General features: G+C 50.3%; 1 protein-coding gene across 1 annotated transcript in view; it reads right to left on the bottom strand.

The window, feature by feature from the left end:
- The window catches only part of Slc13a3 (solute carrier family 13 member 3), a 62,322-nt gene that overhangs the window by 34,826 nt on the left and 9,981 nt on the right, over positions 1-17,515 (bottom strand). The window contains exons 2-3 of the mRNA XM_005362881.3: positions 4,275-4,540; positions 2,817-2,977 (exon numbers count right to left, since the gene is read on the bottom strand). Coding sequence (XP_005362938.1) covers positions 2,817-2,977; positions 4,275-4,540 — 427 coding nt within the window. The remainder of the gene's footprint in view (positions 1-2,816; positions 2,978-4,274; positions 4,541-17,515) is intronic.

Raw genomic sequence — 17,515 nt, 5'->3', positions numbered from 1 at the left:
GGACGGTGTGGCCTGTGTCTGTGACCCCAGCGCTGGGGAGGTGGGGATGGGACGGTGTGGCCTGTGTCTGTGACCCCAGCGCTGGGGAGGTGGGGGTGGGACTAACCCTGGGGCTGGCTCACCAGTCATTCTAGCTGAATTGGTGAGCTCCAGTTTCCTTGAGAGAACCTGTCTCAAAATGCATGCTCCATGTGCACCTCCCTCAAACATATATGAACATGTATAATATACATAGAAACACACAAGATTCATAGAAAAAGAACATTAGGGGATGATAAACTGATAAGAAATCTTAATTTTGGCTCCCATACGTGCCTTTTTCTTGGCATGCAGTAGGCGCTGGGACTCTGCCACCTTCTTCAAAGGCAGAGTTTGGAAATTACAACAGAGAGGCTCACAAGCCTAAAATGTTTACTCTCTGGTTATTTCCGGGGAACAGCTGCTAACCCCACTACCTGGCAAAACTCCTGTGTTACCTGGAAGGCTCTGGCCTTGTGACAACCCAGCTCTGCTACCTCTCCAACAGTGACAGTCTGGATTTGTCCTCTGCCGTGGGAAAACCCCATCTGTGAAGCGCTTCTAAGTACATCTAGCTTTCAGGGCCATGTATGATGAATGAGTAAACACGCATTGCCAAACACAGATGGTCTGTGGATGGTGTATGGATCAATGTGCAATCTGTGTAGGAATCTATATGCGTGTCTGTATGCAGTGAACGTGTGTGTATGTATATGTATGCAGTGCACATGTGTGTGTTTGTGTATGTAGGTGTATATGCGTGTACAAGTGCATGTGTATGCAGTATAAAAGTGTGTACGTGTGTATGCAGTATAAATGTGTGTACATGTATGTGCAGAAGTGCATAAATGTACATGCATGTGTATATGCAGTATATGTGTACATGTGTGTATGTGTACACATATGTGCATGCAGTGTACTACATATGTGTGTCTGTGAATTGTTCTTTAGGAGTCATCCCCCCCTTTTTTTTGGAGACAGTCTCACATATAATGCTGACTGGCCTGGAACTCTTGTGTAGTCCAGGATGACCTCGAACTCACAGAGATGAGCTACCATCCAAGTGTTAGGGTCAAAGACATGTACCATGATGCCTGGCATCTTGTTTTTTGGAGGGATAGAATTTCTCACTGGCCTGGGAATCAGTAATTTGGCCAGGTTGGCTGGCCAGCAAGTCCCAGGGATCCACCTGTGTTCCCCTTCCCAGTGCTGGGATTACAAGCATTTGCCACTTCACCCTACTTAATAACACAGGCTCTGAGGATGGAACTTGTGGGACAAGTCTGTTATAGGCATGCTAACATATTAACTCATATCTGCAAAGAACATAGCTAGCATGGTTTCGTGGGTAATACCATCCATGGTTTCAAGGATAACGCCTGCTGCATTTGTTGGCATGAGTGGCCCTCTGGGGAGTGACCAGCCATTTTTGTCAAAGTTGGAAATTCCGCCTTCCTCAGCATGGCATGTGTGCGTGTAGGTTCTGTGGTCAAGGAAGAAATGATGTTGGAGATGAGCAGCCCATTTCGGCCCATGCGAGCATAGATTTTAGGCCTCTCTTAAAGATATCAGTATAAAGTAAGACATCTTAAAGCAGAAGTGATGGGGCAGCCACCTTTTCACCATGAGAGAGAGAATCACAGGGTTGCCAATGAAAAGTCCCGATGTACCCGTGCCTCCGAAGGGACCCCACAATGCCTTTCTCTGATTCTGTCATGTCTGAACAAAATAAGTCCCTATGTCTTAAGACACTGGAAGACAGACATGCTTTCTATTGCTGCCGAAAGAATTCTCACTGATGTACAGCCCTTTTCTGGTCACACTGCCTGGGTTCAAAGTCAGGCTCAGCCACCTTCTCTCTGCGTGATCTACAGTGGTCACTTCCATCTCAGCCGTGCCCACCACTCTCACGCCCACCGCCCCCACTCCCACCACCACACACACACACACACACACACACACACACACACACACACACACCTGAAAACACAGCAGCTGCTAAGAGCCCAGCATCAGAGGGTGGAGAGGTCAGACTCCTCGGTCAGTGTGGTCTGTGACAGGAGTCCTTATGGCAATATTGCCCCTCCTGCCAGCCCCTCCACTGAGATGGAGTCTCACTATACACTCCTGGCTGGCCTAGAACTCACTGAGATCAGCCTGTGTCTGCCTCCCAGGGGCTGGGATTTTAGAGGCCAGTCATCCCTACACCCTGTACTACCCCTCCCTTCATGGAGGACACTGTAGCAACAGCAGCATGCTGTTCTCTTTGCGGTTGGCTGGAGAATTACCTGAGCATTTGCCTCTGGGAAAGAAACTGCAAACATTAATGTAACCTCTTTAAATTCTTACGGAACGCCATCGGGAAGGGCTATCCTGGACCATGCTTTCTCCAGCATTACCCGAGAATTTGCACAGCCCCTGTTCTAACTTGTATGGGGAGGGAGCTGCCCATCTGATGTTTGCCAGCCTCATTGCTTCCCTAGGTGCCCTTTTGGGTCTCAGTGCTTGTGGGCACCTGTTCAAATGCTTACTAACAAACTTAACTCCAGCACCTACCTACTTCCAAATGTAGAAAAAGAGTGCCAAACCCATTGCTTAGTATACAATGAATCTAAGTCTTAAAACTCCAGGGTTCCGTGGTTTGGCATATCTGATTCTCAATGAACTGTCACCATTAAGACATAAAAGTGTGCCCAGCCCGTGTCTGTGTCCTGGGCCTTCTCCAGTGGCCTGTGGACCTTGCTAATCTCCTCACACCCTGCAGCTGTCCTGTCGTTCTGGCAACCCTCCAGCCTCACCTGTGCTCTCATCATTCCGATGAAGGTCCTTCCGAGTTTCGCGGTGGCCGAAGAGGCTTTTGAGGATGGCATTGGCGATGGGCAGCATCATGGCAGTGGAGGCTGTGTTGCTCAGCCACATGGAGAGGAATGAAGTGGTCACCATCATCCCCAGAATGAGCCTGGGCGGTAGAAAGAGTTAAGACTGGATCTAGAACGTGGGGTCCAAGAGGGACTATGGTCTACTTTCCTGAACCCAGGGAGTCTAAAGGGCTGGTTTTCCAGGAGAGAAGTTAGAGTCCAGAGAAGGCAGATGAATAACAGTTAGGGGAGCAACTGCCAGACTTATCTGGGGTGTTTTGATTTTGGGGTGTGTGTCACGGCAAATGCTCGGTTCTCTCTTCCCACTTGTAGGTGGGTTCTAGGATCTAACTCAGGTCACCAAGTTGGAGTAGCAAGTGCTTTTAGCCACTGAACTGTTTTGTCCACCCTCGGCTTGTTTTAGATCCAAGGAAAACTGAGTTTCTTGTGCTTAAAGGGATCTGACCACGAAGTCAGTCCAAAGCCTAGGGTTTCCCTGCCTTGCCCTTTGGTCCTTAATGGTTACCATTCCAGAATGAAGTGACCCGGCATGAGATCTGCCAGCTGGCCCCCTCCTTGTCCTGCCCCCGATCCTGCCTGCACCCACTGCCAGCACCAAGCCCACCTGACTGCTTCTGTTCCCAGTCTCTGTTTGGTCCACCCCCACTAGCAGACTCTAGGTGTCACGGGCTTTTCCACCAGGAGCTAATTTAATACACAGAATTAAGTAGAAGGTAAGTGGAGGCTTTGTCACAGATTAAGTCATGTCTTCAGGATGGACCATCTCGCAGGCCTGGGTTGTTACTTTAGATCCTATGAGTTAGGCATCGTGCAATTAACAGCCTTCTACAAAGATTGAAGAGTCGGCAGACAGCCGTAGGGATTCGTGGGAAAACAACAATACCTGCACCTGTAGATAGTAAAAACACTCTTCTCTTTTGGAGACAGAGGGTCTTGGCCTCAGTTTGAGGAGCCTGCTCACACAATTCCAAAACCCTGTGCACACAACGGAGGAGCTCAGAGTCCAACACAATCTCCAATGACTTTGTATTTTATTGCTTCCTTTTGAGGCAGGGTCTCATTGTGTTTCCCTGGCCATCCTGGAATTCACTATGCAGACCAGGCTGACCTTGAATTCACAAAGACCTACCTGCTTCTACCTTTTGAGTGCTGGGACTAAAGGCATGCCCTACCATGGCTGGCTTTAGATGACTTTTAAGCATATAGAGAACACTGTCACCAAATCAACAGTACATCGCATGTGTGTGGAACCCACCAAATTGTCAAGGAACTAGTAAGCCAAAACGTGAGGAATGACAGCTTCTGGCCCAATGGTCAAAGAGGTAGAACTTGTATGCCCCCCCACCCATCACAGGCCACCCTGTGGCACAGCCTTACCTGGCAGGCTGGACCCCAACCAGCATGAGGACCTTGAGGGCGATTCTCCTGTGCAAGTTCCATTCCTCAATGGCGCTGGCCATGATCAGGCCACTAAGGAAGAGGAAGTTGGTGTCAAGGAAGTACTGGGGGCAGACCTTGCTGGAGGGTAGAATGCCCATGAAGGGGAAGAGGATGATGGGTAGAAGAGCCGTCACCGACAGGGGCAGAGCCTCCGTGCACCAGTACACCGCCATCAGTAGGATGATATACAGACAGCGGCCTTCCTGTGTGGGAGACAGGACGGACACGTGGTCAGTGACTCGTGGTCAGGCCAGAGGTGCTGTGGCAGGAGTGGGGACACCAAAGCTCCTTCTCCTTGGACAGATCATTTCGCTCAACTACAGAATGGGAAAGCTGTCTCTGTGCACAGCAGACACGGTTGGAGGTATATGAAAACACCCCCATGATCTCTGTGGGAAACCCTGAGGAAGAGAATGTTCACAATGGACTTTTACAGAATCCCAGAAAGTTCTGGAAAGGCAGTGGGGGAGTGAGACAGAAAGAAACCAATGAAGAGTACTTGAAAGGTCCCACCAGGTACACCTGGAGCACGATCCTGGCGGGAACCCTGAAGGTTGTTGTTCTGGCTGGTTTTGTTTGTCAACGGTGACACAATCCATAGTCATCAGAGAGGAAGAAGCCTCAGGTGAGAAAATGTTTCCCTGAGATCCAGCTGTAAGAAATTTTCTCAATTAATGACCAATGGGGAAGGATCTAGCCCACTGTGGGTGGAGCCATCCCTGGGTTGATGGTCCAGGGTTCTATAAGAAGGCAGGCTGAAGAAGCCAAAGGAAGCAAGCCAGTAAACAGCATCCCTCCAGGGCATCAGCTCCTGCCTCCAATTTCCAGCCATGCTCGAGCTCCTGTCCTGACTTCCTCCAATGAAGTGGAGCGCGAGCAGAATAAACCCGTTCCTCCCTGGCTTGCTCTTTGAAACAGCAGCAGAAACCCTAAGGGAGTGGTGTAGCAGATGTGTCCGTCCTTTGAATGTCAGGAAAAGATGCTGTCTACAAGATCATGCTTGAGAGCCACAGAGTCCAGAAGAAAGAAGGGAAGGGAGGGAGGGAGGGAGGAAGGAAGGAAGGAAGGAAGGAAGGAAGGAAGGAAGGAAGGAAGGAAGGAAGAAAGAAAGAGAAAACCATCTCTCAGTATTTTAAGTCTGTTGAAGAAATTTTCATAGTGCTGCACTCACTCTAACCTTGGTGGTTCTAAGCAGTAGAACTTTCTTGAACTGTTCTCTGGGATATAGCACAGTGGGGCATTTCTGCTCCTGAGAGCATCAACTCCTGCGGGGGGAGCTACTGAACACGCCCTCCAACCAAGAAACTCACCATGGAGGCAGGCGGATGCTGCAGGTGTTGAGTGATGGCAACTGCCATCCCTAGAGGACACTCAGAGTGCTCTCTCCTTCCTCTGCGAACACTCAGCCTCTACTGTGGTGATAGTAAGAGGTGGGGACCCTTAGAAATGGGACCAGTGCCCTTGTGAGGGGCCTTGGGGTCTTTCTTCAGCTCTGCGAAGACTCTAGAGCAGGGCACCTCTCTGAGGCTGATGCTGAGGCACCCAGTCAGCCAGCATCTCCATCTTGGACATTTGTTGGGCTGCTAACCAGAATCACGGAAGGGTTCCAGCCTTCGGGACTGTGAGCAATAAACCTGAATTGTTGATAAACTACCCAAGTTAAGGCACTTTGTCACAGAAGCTCAAATGGACTGAGACATCCTCCTGCCCAGTTCACATCATCGCTGCTGTGATACATTCAGCTTCTTCTGGCTTCAGATGTACACTTGGCCAAGACTCCCAGGGAAACAACATTCAGGGACCCCTTTTTTACCACCATGAAGTTTGGTGGTCTTTCAAGCAAGATGAAGGCAGAATATCGAATGCCATCACCCAAGCTTCCTAGTGAGATTCCATCACCCTTGCCCTAGGCTCTGCAGTGTGGGTCACTGACACACCTTGATTCAGACCCTGACTCTGGGTGCTTTGAAGAACCATGGAAAGAACAAAGCCTTCCAGGAGACAGCAGCAGCTTTCTGAACTGGGGCTAAGAGGTGTTTGGCACAGGGAAGGAGAAGGGATGCCTTCTGCCTGTGCTGGAAAGCTTCTTTTGTGTGGGAATCGAAAAGGAGTCGTGTTCTCCAGCTGGGCCCGAGCCTGTCTAAGCCAAACCTAGCTAACAAGGGCTAGCATTGTTTACCCAGCATCCATCTGTAATGCTCTGAGGCAAGCAGATGGGAACATGGGCTGTTCTGTCGTGGTTTGGTTTTCGATTTGTGGAGTACCAGTGATTGAACCTAGCGCCTTGCACACGCTGGGACACTTTCTAACTCTGAGCTGTGTCTCCAGCCCTCCTTTTACCTCTGTAGATTTTAAGTCAGGATTTCATTAGCTGTCCATGTTGATCTTGGACATATGTCAGAGGCCAGGCTGGCTTTAAACTTCACTCCTTCTGACTCAGCTTCCCAAGTATCTGGGATTACAGGTCTGAGTCACCATGACTGGAAGGAAATATGTGGGTTTTTTTTTCTTTAAAATGCATGTATGTGGATGTGTGCATACGTGTGTAAATTGTTGCATGTGTAAAGGCTACCTCAGGGTTCATCAGTAATGTGGCCTACCTCTTCTAAGACAGGATCTCTCATTGGCTGGAGCTCATCAGTTAGGAGAGCCTGGCTGGCCAGTGCACTCTGAGGTGTTCCCTCTGGCCTCCCCAGTCCTGGGATTATGAACAGAGGTCTCCATGCCCAACTCTCTGCGATGGTTCTGGAGACTGAACTCAGGCCCTCATTGTTGCACGGCAAGCGACTCACCAACTGAGCCGTCGGCCGCCCCACTTGCAGCTCTCGAGGAGGTACATTAACGTGGTTCAGAAAGAAAGGCGTTTAGTGCTCCACACTCAGAGAATGGACGATGCATGTGGGCAGAACCACTGCCAAGGGAGGTTTGCTAGGGGCTGATCAGGCCTCATGTCATTTCCGCATCAGAAGCCCAGGCGCGTCAGCCCAGGCTGTGTGAGATATTCCCAAGGAGAGTTTTAAGGCTAGAGAAGTTTCAAACCACTGTTCCCCCTGGCAGCTACTAAAGCTTCATGACAGATGCTTTGAAAGCTGACAAGTCGCAGAATCATACCTGTATTTGTTTAATGCAGTTTCTCAAGATGCCTTCATCCACAGACTAGAGCACTCCTGGAGTCTGCCCATCTTGTACTCCATGGAGCAGTTACGAAACTGGCCCCACTGTATGTAACCTGGGAAGATCCCAGCATTCACCAGAGTGCCTGATGCTGTCTCCCCAGTTAGGATCACATTTCTAGGAGGAGAGGATTCCTGTTTGTTGTGTCTTATTCTCTTCTGTGCTCCAGAACCTAGCACAGTCCCCTACATACTTAGTCTTGGTACTTCAGGAGAGGCTGGGTAAATAAATGTATGAATGGTCGGATGGTCAGATGAATGAATGGTTAGATGGATAGATGGATGGATAGATGATAGATAGATAGATAGATAGATAGATAGATAGATAGATAGATAGATAGATAGATAGATAGATAGAATAGATGCATTGATGGATGGATGGGTGAATAGGTGGGTTGACAGATGAGTGGATGAGTGGGTGGATGGGTAGGTGATGGGAGGATGGGTGGGCACTCTTGGCTAGGCCCTAGGCTGGAGTTTCAGGATGCAGAGACAGGCAGTGAACATCTGCCCTCCGCAGCTGCAGTAGGGCAGGTGGCCTCAGAACCATGGCTGCAGACTCCGAGTCACATGCAAAGCAGCTACTCAGTGGCCAGAGTGGCCCTGGGTCCTGTAGGAGATTCCAGAGGGATAATTAGCTATAAGGCAAACAGGGAAACTGGGAAGACCTTTCAGGAACTCTCAGCTCTGTGTTGGAAGGTGTGCACTTCTACGGAGTCCAAAGGTCAAGCCCTCCCTCTGCTGTCCTGAAGCCTTTGGGTATTTGTTTCTCACTGTTCACTCAGATCCTAGACATGACCTGTGGGGCAGTAGAGGATCCTCTGACTCATCAGAAGTTGGTGTGTGTGTGTGTGTGTGTGTGTGTGTGTGTGTGTAGAGCTCACAAATAACATTTAACCTACAACTTTCAGACAACAATGTGGCTTCCCTGGCTAGTTAACATTCAGGTTAAGACTCATCAAACAGAACCCAAGAGGAGGTGCCATCGGGACAAGAGTGTCAAAGGGACAATGAAGAGAAACTGAACCACCTTAAGAGAAACAAGTATCTTGAAAATGCATCTCACTCAGTTCTCAGAAACGGAAAATGGAAAGACTCCAGCATCGCCTTAGGGAATCAAATCAGACACTAAAACCATCCCTAGTCCTCTCCACTCCTCCGCCCTGCTTGTTTCAGCCGTGACTTTGCTGAACTGAACTGGAATTGTCAGGGTTTGTATCTTGCACACAAGTCTTTGAGTCCAGCCAAAGAGGGGCACTTGCTGTTTCAGTCTTTGGGCTCAGTACAAGCGAGCACTGCCTTGACAAGGGTGTTACAAGAGAAGAAAGTAGAATTGAACATGAGAGAGGCAGGATACACAAAATAACCTGAATCATGTGACCAAGTCAATGTGTCAGGACAGTAGCAATGACATTTCTTGAATATTTCCTAAGTCCCAGGCTTCTCACTCACACACAGACTCAATTAATGCCCCCAGCAACTTCCATGGGGCTGCTATTACCTCCTCCCTCCTTTCAGAGGGGATTGTAGAAAGTCACCCACTTCAGTCAGGCCCAGAAAGCCAAGGTCACATCCTGTTGCAGCTCCTGGGCTGCTAAGTCTGGCCAGGAGTCTTGATTTCCCTATTCTTCTCTCCAATAGAAACCCAATCTATACAGACGTCTCCAGAGGCAAAGACCCTGGCAGGAAGCTGACAATGCAGCAGGGCTTGGACAGCACATAGGTGAGGAATGGGTTTCGTTATTTTTCTGGTTAGCAACGGAACAGTGCTGGTGACCCCAACCATCTTCCCTTGCCCAGCTGAACATCCTATGTGCAAATGGATTCAGAGTTGCCAGGGAATTGATAAGGGCCGCTGTCCCTCATTTCCTCCTGACCCAGCTGGATCTGGGGGACAGAACTGATTCAGAGCAAAGCGCTTGAGCATTTATTGACAGTGGAATAAGTAGGCGAGGGGGGGGCACCCGGGTATAAGTTAATATAAAGTCTTTTCTATTGTGGTCACCTTGCTGGAGCAATCAGGGATCAGCCACAAAGAGGGTCAGAGTGGAACAAGATGCCACCTTTGGTGATGAAAGAAAAGAGTGAAGTCCCCCTCCCCCCACCCAGCTGTGAAGAAGAGCCAGCAGAGCAGTGGGATTAAGATTTAGCACCAGGAGGAACCTTATATTGGCAGATATAGCCTAGAGCAGCTCAGCTTCTGGGGATAATACCTTCTTTACTGTGCATGCACCTGGGGAGAGAGCATCCTGAGATACGTGACAGTACAGAGTCCGGATCAGCTGGCTGCAGAGACTGCAGGACACTGGACAGGAAGCAGGTTGTCCGAGTGGCAGGAGCACGGCCATGGTCATATCAGCATTGTGACTGACAGCTCAGCCTTCTGATGGCCACTGAGTTTAGTTGTTTGGGGGTTTTGGAGTAAAAAAAAAAAAAAACAGGGCTCAAAACTACTGCACACCCCAGGCTGCCCTCTAACTCAGTGTCCCACATTGCCTCAGCCTCTTGACTCCTGGGATGACAGGAGCATGCTCTCATGCCCAGCCTGGTGTGCACTGTGGCTAAAAGAGACATAAAAGCCAAAACCTCACCCAAGCATGTAACATTCTTCACATTGAGCTCCAGCCTGCCTAGAGGAGAGGACCCCAGGGGCAGTACCAATGAGAAAGGGTCCGAGATAGCCCATAGTGCTAATTCACGGACACCCACAGCTCTGGTCCCTGGCCCCACACTCTCCTCCAAGACTTGGTTCTAAAAGAACGGTCCCAAGTCTGTGGTGAGCAGCCAGCGCAGCACCTCACACAGTCGCTGTGAGAATAAGAGGACAGAGGACGGGGTGGGAAAGGAAGCACCAAACACGGGGAGAACTGAGCTACAGAGCAGGCGCCACAGAGCAAATGCTCCTCCATGAAAGGCTAAAGCAGAAGGGATGGCCTTCCCAAAACCAATCTCCAAATAAGAAACAGAAACCCAGACAGGTGCCACCAGTTTGTAATCCCAGTGCCAGGCGGGCTGAGGCAGGAGGATCTGAGTTAGGTCAGTCTGGGCTACGCTGCAAGCTGCGGGCCAGCCTGGTGGGATCCTGTCTTAAAAGGCAATAAATAACACCATGAAAATAAATTGATAAATGACTCTAACAATAGACATTCAATAGAGGGTGGTGAAAAGCAGGGTGCAGGCAGTAAGTGGCAACATAAAGCCAGCCTGTTAGAGACAGGGACTAAGGGGAGGATTAAAAAAAAAAACCAAAGGCAAGAAGGCCCCACAAAATGAGAGTCGGGTCTGATGGAAGGCACACACCTGCATTCCTAGCACCTGAGAGGCAGAGGCAGGTGTAGGATCATGGCGAGTTCAAGTCCAACCTGGACTACATAGTTAGGACCAGTCTCAAATAAATGCTCATATACACACTCCACACTAACAAGTGCATATACCATGTATCTACACGCAGGCATACACACACATACACACACACATACACACTTACACAACACAAACACATATTAGCTTTGGAGATCTAGAATAGAGCAATGAATAAGTAAGGTTTTTTTTTAAATGAGCTCATCTCTAAGATGATTCTTCATAAACTACACATTTCAAAATGCATTTTCAGGCATTTGTTTAAAAAGTAGCATATATATATATATATATATATATATATTTGTGTTTTGCCTGAATGTATGTGTGTGTGAGGGTGTCAGATCCCCTGGGACTGGAGTTACAGACAGTTGTGAGCTGTCATGTGGGTGCTGGAACTTGAACCCTGGTCCTCTGGAAGAGCAGCCAGTACTCTGAATCTATGTGCCACCTCTCCAGATACCATTTTCAGGCTTTTGTTCCCACGGGCTCTTATGGGATGCAGACGTCTCAGAATCCTGATTCTCAGTTTGCAGAAACCGAGCAAACCGAGGCTCAGGAGTTTGGTGATGCATCTGGAGAATTCTGCAGCATCTTATCCCCACTCCAGGCCTCCAGACCCTGGTCGGTAATTCCACTCACTGCAACTTTCAGTGGTTCCCAGTGAGCCCCGTGAGCACTCGAAATGTGACTAGTGCCACCAAGAAACTGGAATTTTAAATTTCACTTCTTTAAGTTTGTGACATGGGACTACTGTATTTGAACAGGCATGCAATAGAGACTGTTTTTTTCTTCTGTGCTAAAGACTGCTTGACTACTTCCCAGGTCCCATCCGTACCAACTTCTTCCTAGCTCTGGAGTGGAACATCTTTCTCGCTATGGCACCTGGCCTCTCAGATGGCCATTGTCTCCAGGTCTCATTTTCTGGGCCCTCCACTGTCAGTATCTTGCTTTGTTTTGTTTCTGAGTCATCCTATCTTCCAGCAAACTTCCCCTCCAGAGTCAGAACCTCTGGGCAGAACCAAAAGCAAAGGAGTTACCCAGAACGGCCCAGAAAGAAAGCTGGGATGGTCAAGTGTCTCCTCAATGACCTCTAAGAAAATTCAAAGGAACTGTACTAGCAGCTGCTACCGCAACCTGCCTTGAGGAGTGAAGGGAAGTCAGCACTTCACAGATGTAGCTGGCAGATGTGTGGTCATGTGGTTGATCTGAGTTCATGAAACAGGAGGCCTAGAGGCAGAAGTGCAACTGATCTGCTCTGAGGTGCAGTGAAATCGTGACCGCCATGTTTTCCACCTTAGCCTACTATTCCACTGGTGGCCAGGACACTGACCTGTGAGCGCCCTGTGTGCTCTCCATGGTCCTGAAAATTTCCCCAGCCTTTCCAGGTCTCAGCTTTTACATCTGTAAGTTGGGGATTTTAAGACAGAGCAAATCATTTTAGCACAAGGGTCCTGGGGTCCCTCATAGTCCATCCACATGTTGGTATCACCTTCAGGATTGAAGGTGTGAGCACTCCCTCAGCGTATCTACTCAATACCGGAGGTGTCTGTGGGCACCAATTTAAACCATTTCAGGCTGGGCATGGTGATACACAGATAGCTGTTATCCCAGCACTCAGGATGACTGAAGCAGGAAGAGAGAGGGAGCAGTACTTTCTGTCCCTAGGAGCCTGAGCCCCACTTTACTCCCACCCCTCCCCATGGCCCTTGAGACACTGAAGCCCAGTTGTGGCTCTAAGCTCCCCTCCAGTGGGGCATTCCCCCTATGAAGCATGTTCTTTTTTCACCCAGAGTGCTGTCAGAAAAGCAAGACTGATCCATGCAGAGCCCACCACTTACTCTGCCTTGCCCTGCCTGCAAGCCCACGTTGCTTGGTTTGTATCGTTTCTTCATCCCTGTAGCTGGTATCTACAGACCTGAGCATGAAGGTGAGCAAAAGCCCTGTCTTCACGGAGCTTGGGGCTAGGGGGAGGAGAGATTATGGGCTGTGGACCAGCTATCAACTGTAGCTAGTGAGAAGAGGCTTAGCCTAGATAATCCCATCAAGAGCCCACAATACATGAGTGAAGATAAACTCTTTAGAGAGAGGCCCTTGAAGTGAGACTGAGTGACAGGCACTGGGGAGGGGGGTCAGGCAGCAGTGGGCAGGTCTATCAGAGCTGTCCCTTCTCAGCCAGAGCTGCCACTTTTATCCCGACCTAAGCCCCAGGACAGACCTTTACTCTGAACCTTACTTGGTAGATCAGTTGAGTTTTTGAGTCAAGAGTCTTGTGTAGCCCAGGCTGGCCCCAAACTTACTACATAGCCATTGTTGGCCTTGAACTCCTAGCTGCCCCCACTCCTTCTACTTCCTGAGAGCTAGGACTCCGGGCATGCACCACTGGGTCCTAGAGCACAGATTGTGTACTTTCCCCAGACTAGGAGCCCCTCCCCCAACCTGCTCTGTGTGGTGCCCTGGGCTCACTTTTGTCCTAGTCTGGATAGGAGCAAGGGCAGAGTTGGCAGCTGGTTGCCCCTTGATCAGCTAAAGTCACACCAGGGCTACCCTGACACTCTGACTGGAGCCCTGCCTTCTCACGGGAAACATTGTAATTCCTCCACCAATGTAGGTCCTGTTTCAGCTCTTAGGTCGGACCTCGCCACAGGGATTAAAGTCTTTACACAAAGCATGCAGGGGGATGGGGAGAAAATGCCGTGTCAGAAAGTTAATTTTTGAGCTGGGGAATGATTTCCAGGCAGCCCAGGTGACTTTCCCCCCTTGCTCCAGGCTGGCCCCTCTGCCTGTGAGGGAAAGAGAAGGAAATAGCCAAGAGTAGGGGCTCACAGAACCCCAAATCCACTCTAGCATCCCTTCCTCTAGCCAGCTTCCCTGGAACCTCTGTCAGGGTGTGAGTGGGCGGTGACCAGGATGGTAGTAGAGAGTCAGGTGACCTTAGGGGATAAGGGAGGGGACCGGCTGCCCACAGTGCTACCTGCTCCTCCCTTGGGGCTCATGTAGGCCCCAGGAACACGCAACCACTGTTAGGCTCCAAACATTGTGAGGGAAACAGCCAAGCAGGGCTGGAAGTGTCAGGCTTAGGGGCTCAGGTTGTAGTGTGTGACCTTAGCCAAGCCACCTCCTTCACTGAGCCATGCTTCACAGATAGCATGGGAACAATGGCATCTTATTACCACCATAGAGGGGTTGGCATCTGGAAGACAGTCTCTCACAAAGTAGGTTTGGGACCTGGCGGGGGGCAGGGGGAGCAGAAGACAGGGAACTGAGAGGGAGGCAAAAACCTGGACCCGTAGGAACCTGCGGCTTAAGAAGGTGTCCAGTGCCATGGTGCCTGGGTTCGAATCCTGCCTCTATCACAACTCTTTTTAAGAGAATTTCAACGTCTTAGCACAGCTATGGTGAGGGTTCTCTATCCCTGGTGGCCAAGCGTGGTGCAGAGTCAGTCACATCCGCATGCTACAAGTGCAAGGCCACTTCCCGCAGGTGGCTGTCATTTTGTGCACGTTACACGCTTTTTACACTATGTTTGCCCTACCTGGTGGCCTAACACTCTGAAGGCTGAGGCAGGAGGATTGAAAGTCTGCGGCCAGCCTAGGCTATGCTATAAGACTCCTGTCTCAAACAAAGCCAAACAACAGGAGGCAGGCCTCAGACTTTGCTCCTGACTTCTGCAAGGGACTCCAGGTCTTTTCTGTGATGTCATTTAGACAGAGACACTGAAGAGATGAGTGTTTGAAGCACAGACCACTGGTCGCTGGCCCACAGGCCTAACAACACAAACAAGAGCTCAACAGAAACGCGCTCCGCCAAGCCAAGAAGCAGCCTAGTCAGAGGCCTCCACTAGTAAATGAGGGACCCGCGAAGGCCTCGGAGACACCAAGACAAGGCCAGGAGGCGTCATCCAGTCCTGGGTGCAGACTCTGTACCACAGCTCCCAGACTTCAAGAGCTCTGGGGCTAGTGTTTAACCCTTCGGAGCCACCCTGTGTGTCAGAGGTTTACAGAAGGCTGCTCTCAGAGTACCAGAAACCTGTAAGTCTGACTCTCAAGTTCCCCTGTCTGTCTCACAGAAAGCAACTCAGCCCCTCTGGGTTCTCAACAGAGGAGAAAGGAGGCACTGGAGAGGGCAATGCCGCCCCTGTCCCCACCCATCCACAGGGAAGAGAGCAGGGACTGGAGAGCTGGTGGGAGGCGGGAATGTTGCCCCCTGTCCCCGCTCAGCGCAGTGCTGACCCCTGGACTCATTAGTAGATGTCCTGACAAGTTCAAGCTTCTGGAGCCATTCATTAAAAGTGGTCCTGGGGCAGCTCACACTCTCTGGCTGCCTAAGCCCTCAGTAATCATTCACAAAACACCAGGCAGGCAGGCACCAGTCAGGAGTGGCCCCAGATCAGGAGTCCCCGCAACCCGACTCAACCCTCAGTAGACTGTGTTACTCTGGGAAAAGAAGCTGACTCACTGTATGACCTTGAGCAGCTCCTACCCTGGCTGTGCCTCAGTTTCCCCAACTGTCCCACAATCCCATCAAACTCTAAACGTGGAGTCCAGGAGAGGCCTCCCACCCTTAGCAGCCCATGCTAAGGTTGACCTTCTCTGGGGATGGACTTGGGGAGAGTCCATCCCTGGTGGGATGAGCTTCAAATCCCATCGAGGTTGTTCCAGTCTGTGACCAGGGTCCCAGGGGGTTGAAGGTAGAAAGCCTAGACGTTCAAGGTCATCCTCAGCTACCTGAGGAGTTCAAGGCTAGCCTGGCCTACCTGAGACCCTGTCTCAAAAGCAAAAGAATGCTTCCTTTGACTTTGTATTGAGTACATGAATCTGAGGCACCTGTGTGCTGAGCATGACATATGGGTGCCTTGCATCTGTGCAGAGGTGAGCGTGGTGAGGAAACAGAGGCCAGTGAGCATGCGCCTGGCTTCTACTCAAAGGGGGATCTTAGCCCAGCCCAGATACTTCATGGGTTAGATGCCTTATCACCTTGTGTCCATGGCTTCCTGGCATGGAGTCAACTTGCCCCATCTCGGTGATCTGCCATTGATCTACCCAGGAAACTGGTCCTGTGCTTCTAGGCCTAGCCCTGGGACCCTCCAGTTCCTTTTGTTTCTTTTTTTTCTTTTTTTTGGTTTTTCGAGACAGGGTTTCTCTGTGGCTTTGGAGCCTGTCCTAGAACTAGCTCTGTAGACCAGACTGGTCTCGAACTCACAAAGATCCGCCTGCCTCTGCCTCCCGAGTGCTGGGATTAAAGGCGTGCGCCACCATCGCCCGGCCCTCCAGTTCCTTTTGACAGGGAGCCTTTACTGCTCACAGACCCTCCCTCTCCAGGGCCTTTGAGCCAAAGATAAGAAGGACAAGAGAGTGGCCATTGAGATTTTTCTCTGCACAGGCAGCCCACTACTAGCACACATGAGCTTTGTTCCAGCTTAGAGGGAAAGAACAGGGGCTCTGAGAAGTGAAGAGGAGAGGCCCAAAGGGTTCCTGGATGAGCCCCATGTCCCGTTAAAGCCACCAGTTACTGGCTTACCGTAACGTAAATATCTATGCTCCATGCTAGTCCTCAGTACTGCAAAGGGCCGCCCAAGCACCCCTAATGGGTGTTGCTCCTCAGTTTCTCAGATACACAAACTGGTCTCCCCCACATCCCTGCCAACTGCTTTTCAGCTGTCTTTTCTTTTCTTTTCTTTTCTTTTCTTTTCTTTTCTTTTCTTTTTTAACAAGAGGTGTAAAGTGCAGCATAGAGAATCTGAATATGTTTCCCAAATTCAAAGAGCCAGGAAGGGGAAGAACAAGACTAGCCCAAGTCACTATCCCACCTGTTTCTGGAGTCCATACCCAGCCTGGAGGTGATTCTGCAGGCTGCACCAGCTCGTGGTGGGCAGGCCCCTGCTCAGTACACAGCAAAAGACCTTCTGCAGGAAAGGTTCTATGTGCTCTTCCACTTCCTGCCTACCTCTGGCTCCCTGCTTGTAGGGTGGGTAGAGCTGTCTATAGGTTCCTTCTTGCTAGAAGGTGAGCCTGAGGCTGGGAGGACCGGGCCAGAAGCACCCTCAGGGTGACTTCTCAGCCTCAGCAGCTTGATCAAGTAGCTGAGCTGCACCAACCCCAGGTCTGCGTTTGCCCCCTCCAGAGGTGTCCAAGCTTTGAGGAAATCGGGGAGCCAAGGGCTTCCATATCTTTGTGTTTGTGGAGCATGGGCTCAAGGGTCAAACAGACACTTCAGCCCAGCCTGTGCCACCTTGACAAGGAAATGAGCCTCCTTGAGACTGGTCTCTTTTTTTTTTCATCTACAAAATGGAGGAAGCAATGTTTTCCTTCAGGGGTGTTGTGAAGACTAGCCAGGGTAATGGTTATAAAACATCAGGCGCTTGATGAATGTCAGCTGTTAGCTGGCACAATTGGATCCAGAAATTTCCTCTGCTCTGTTCCTGGCAGGAGGTTATCCAGCTCTTCCTGAGGAGCTGTCACTCCCCGAGGTGGCCCAGCCCCCATGTGGATGTGCTGATCGCAAGACAGTTCTTCTGTCACTTAGAAACTCTTTGAGCTGAAGTGACAGGAACTCAACACACCGGCTCACCAGAGAAGGGTATTCATCGGTCCACGACATTGGGAAAGGCGGAAGGGAGGTGACTTCAAGGACTCAGGGAACCAGTGT

Source organism: Microtus ochrogaster, linkage group LG8, assembly GCF_000317375.1.
Source record: "Microtus ochrogaster isolate Prairie Vole_2 linkage group LG8, MicOch1.0, whole genome shotgun sequence".
In the NCBI taxonomy this organism is placed as follows: domain Eukaryota; kingdom Metazoa; phylum Chordata; class Mammalia; order Rodentia; family Cricetidae; genus Microtus; species Microtus ochrogaster.
This window is presented reverse-complemented; position numbering and strand designations above follow the sequence as displayed.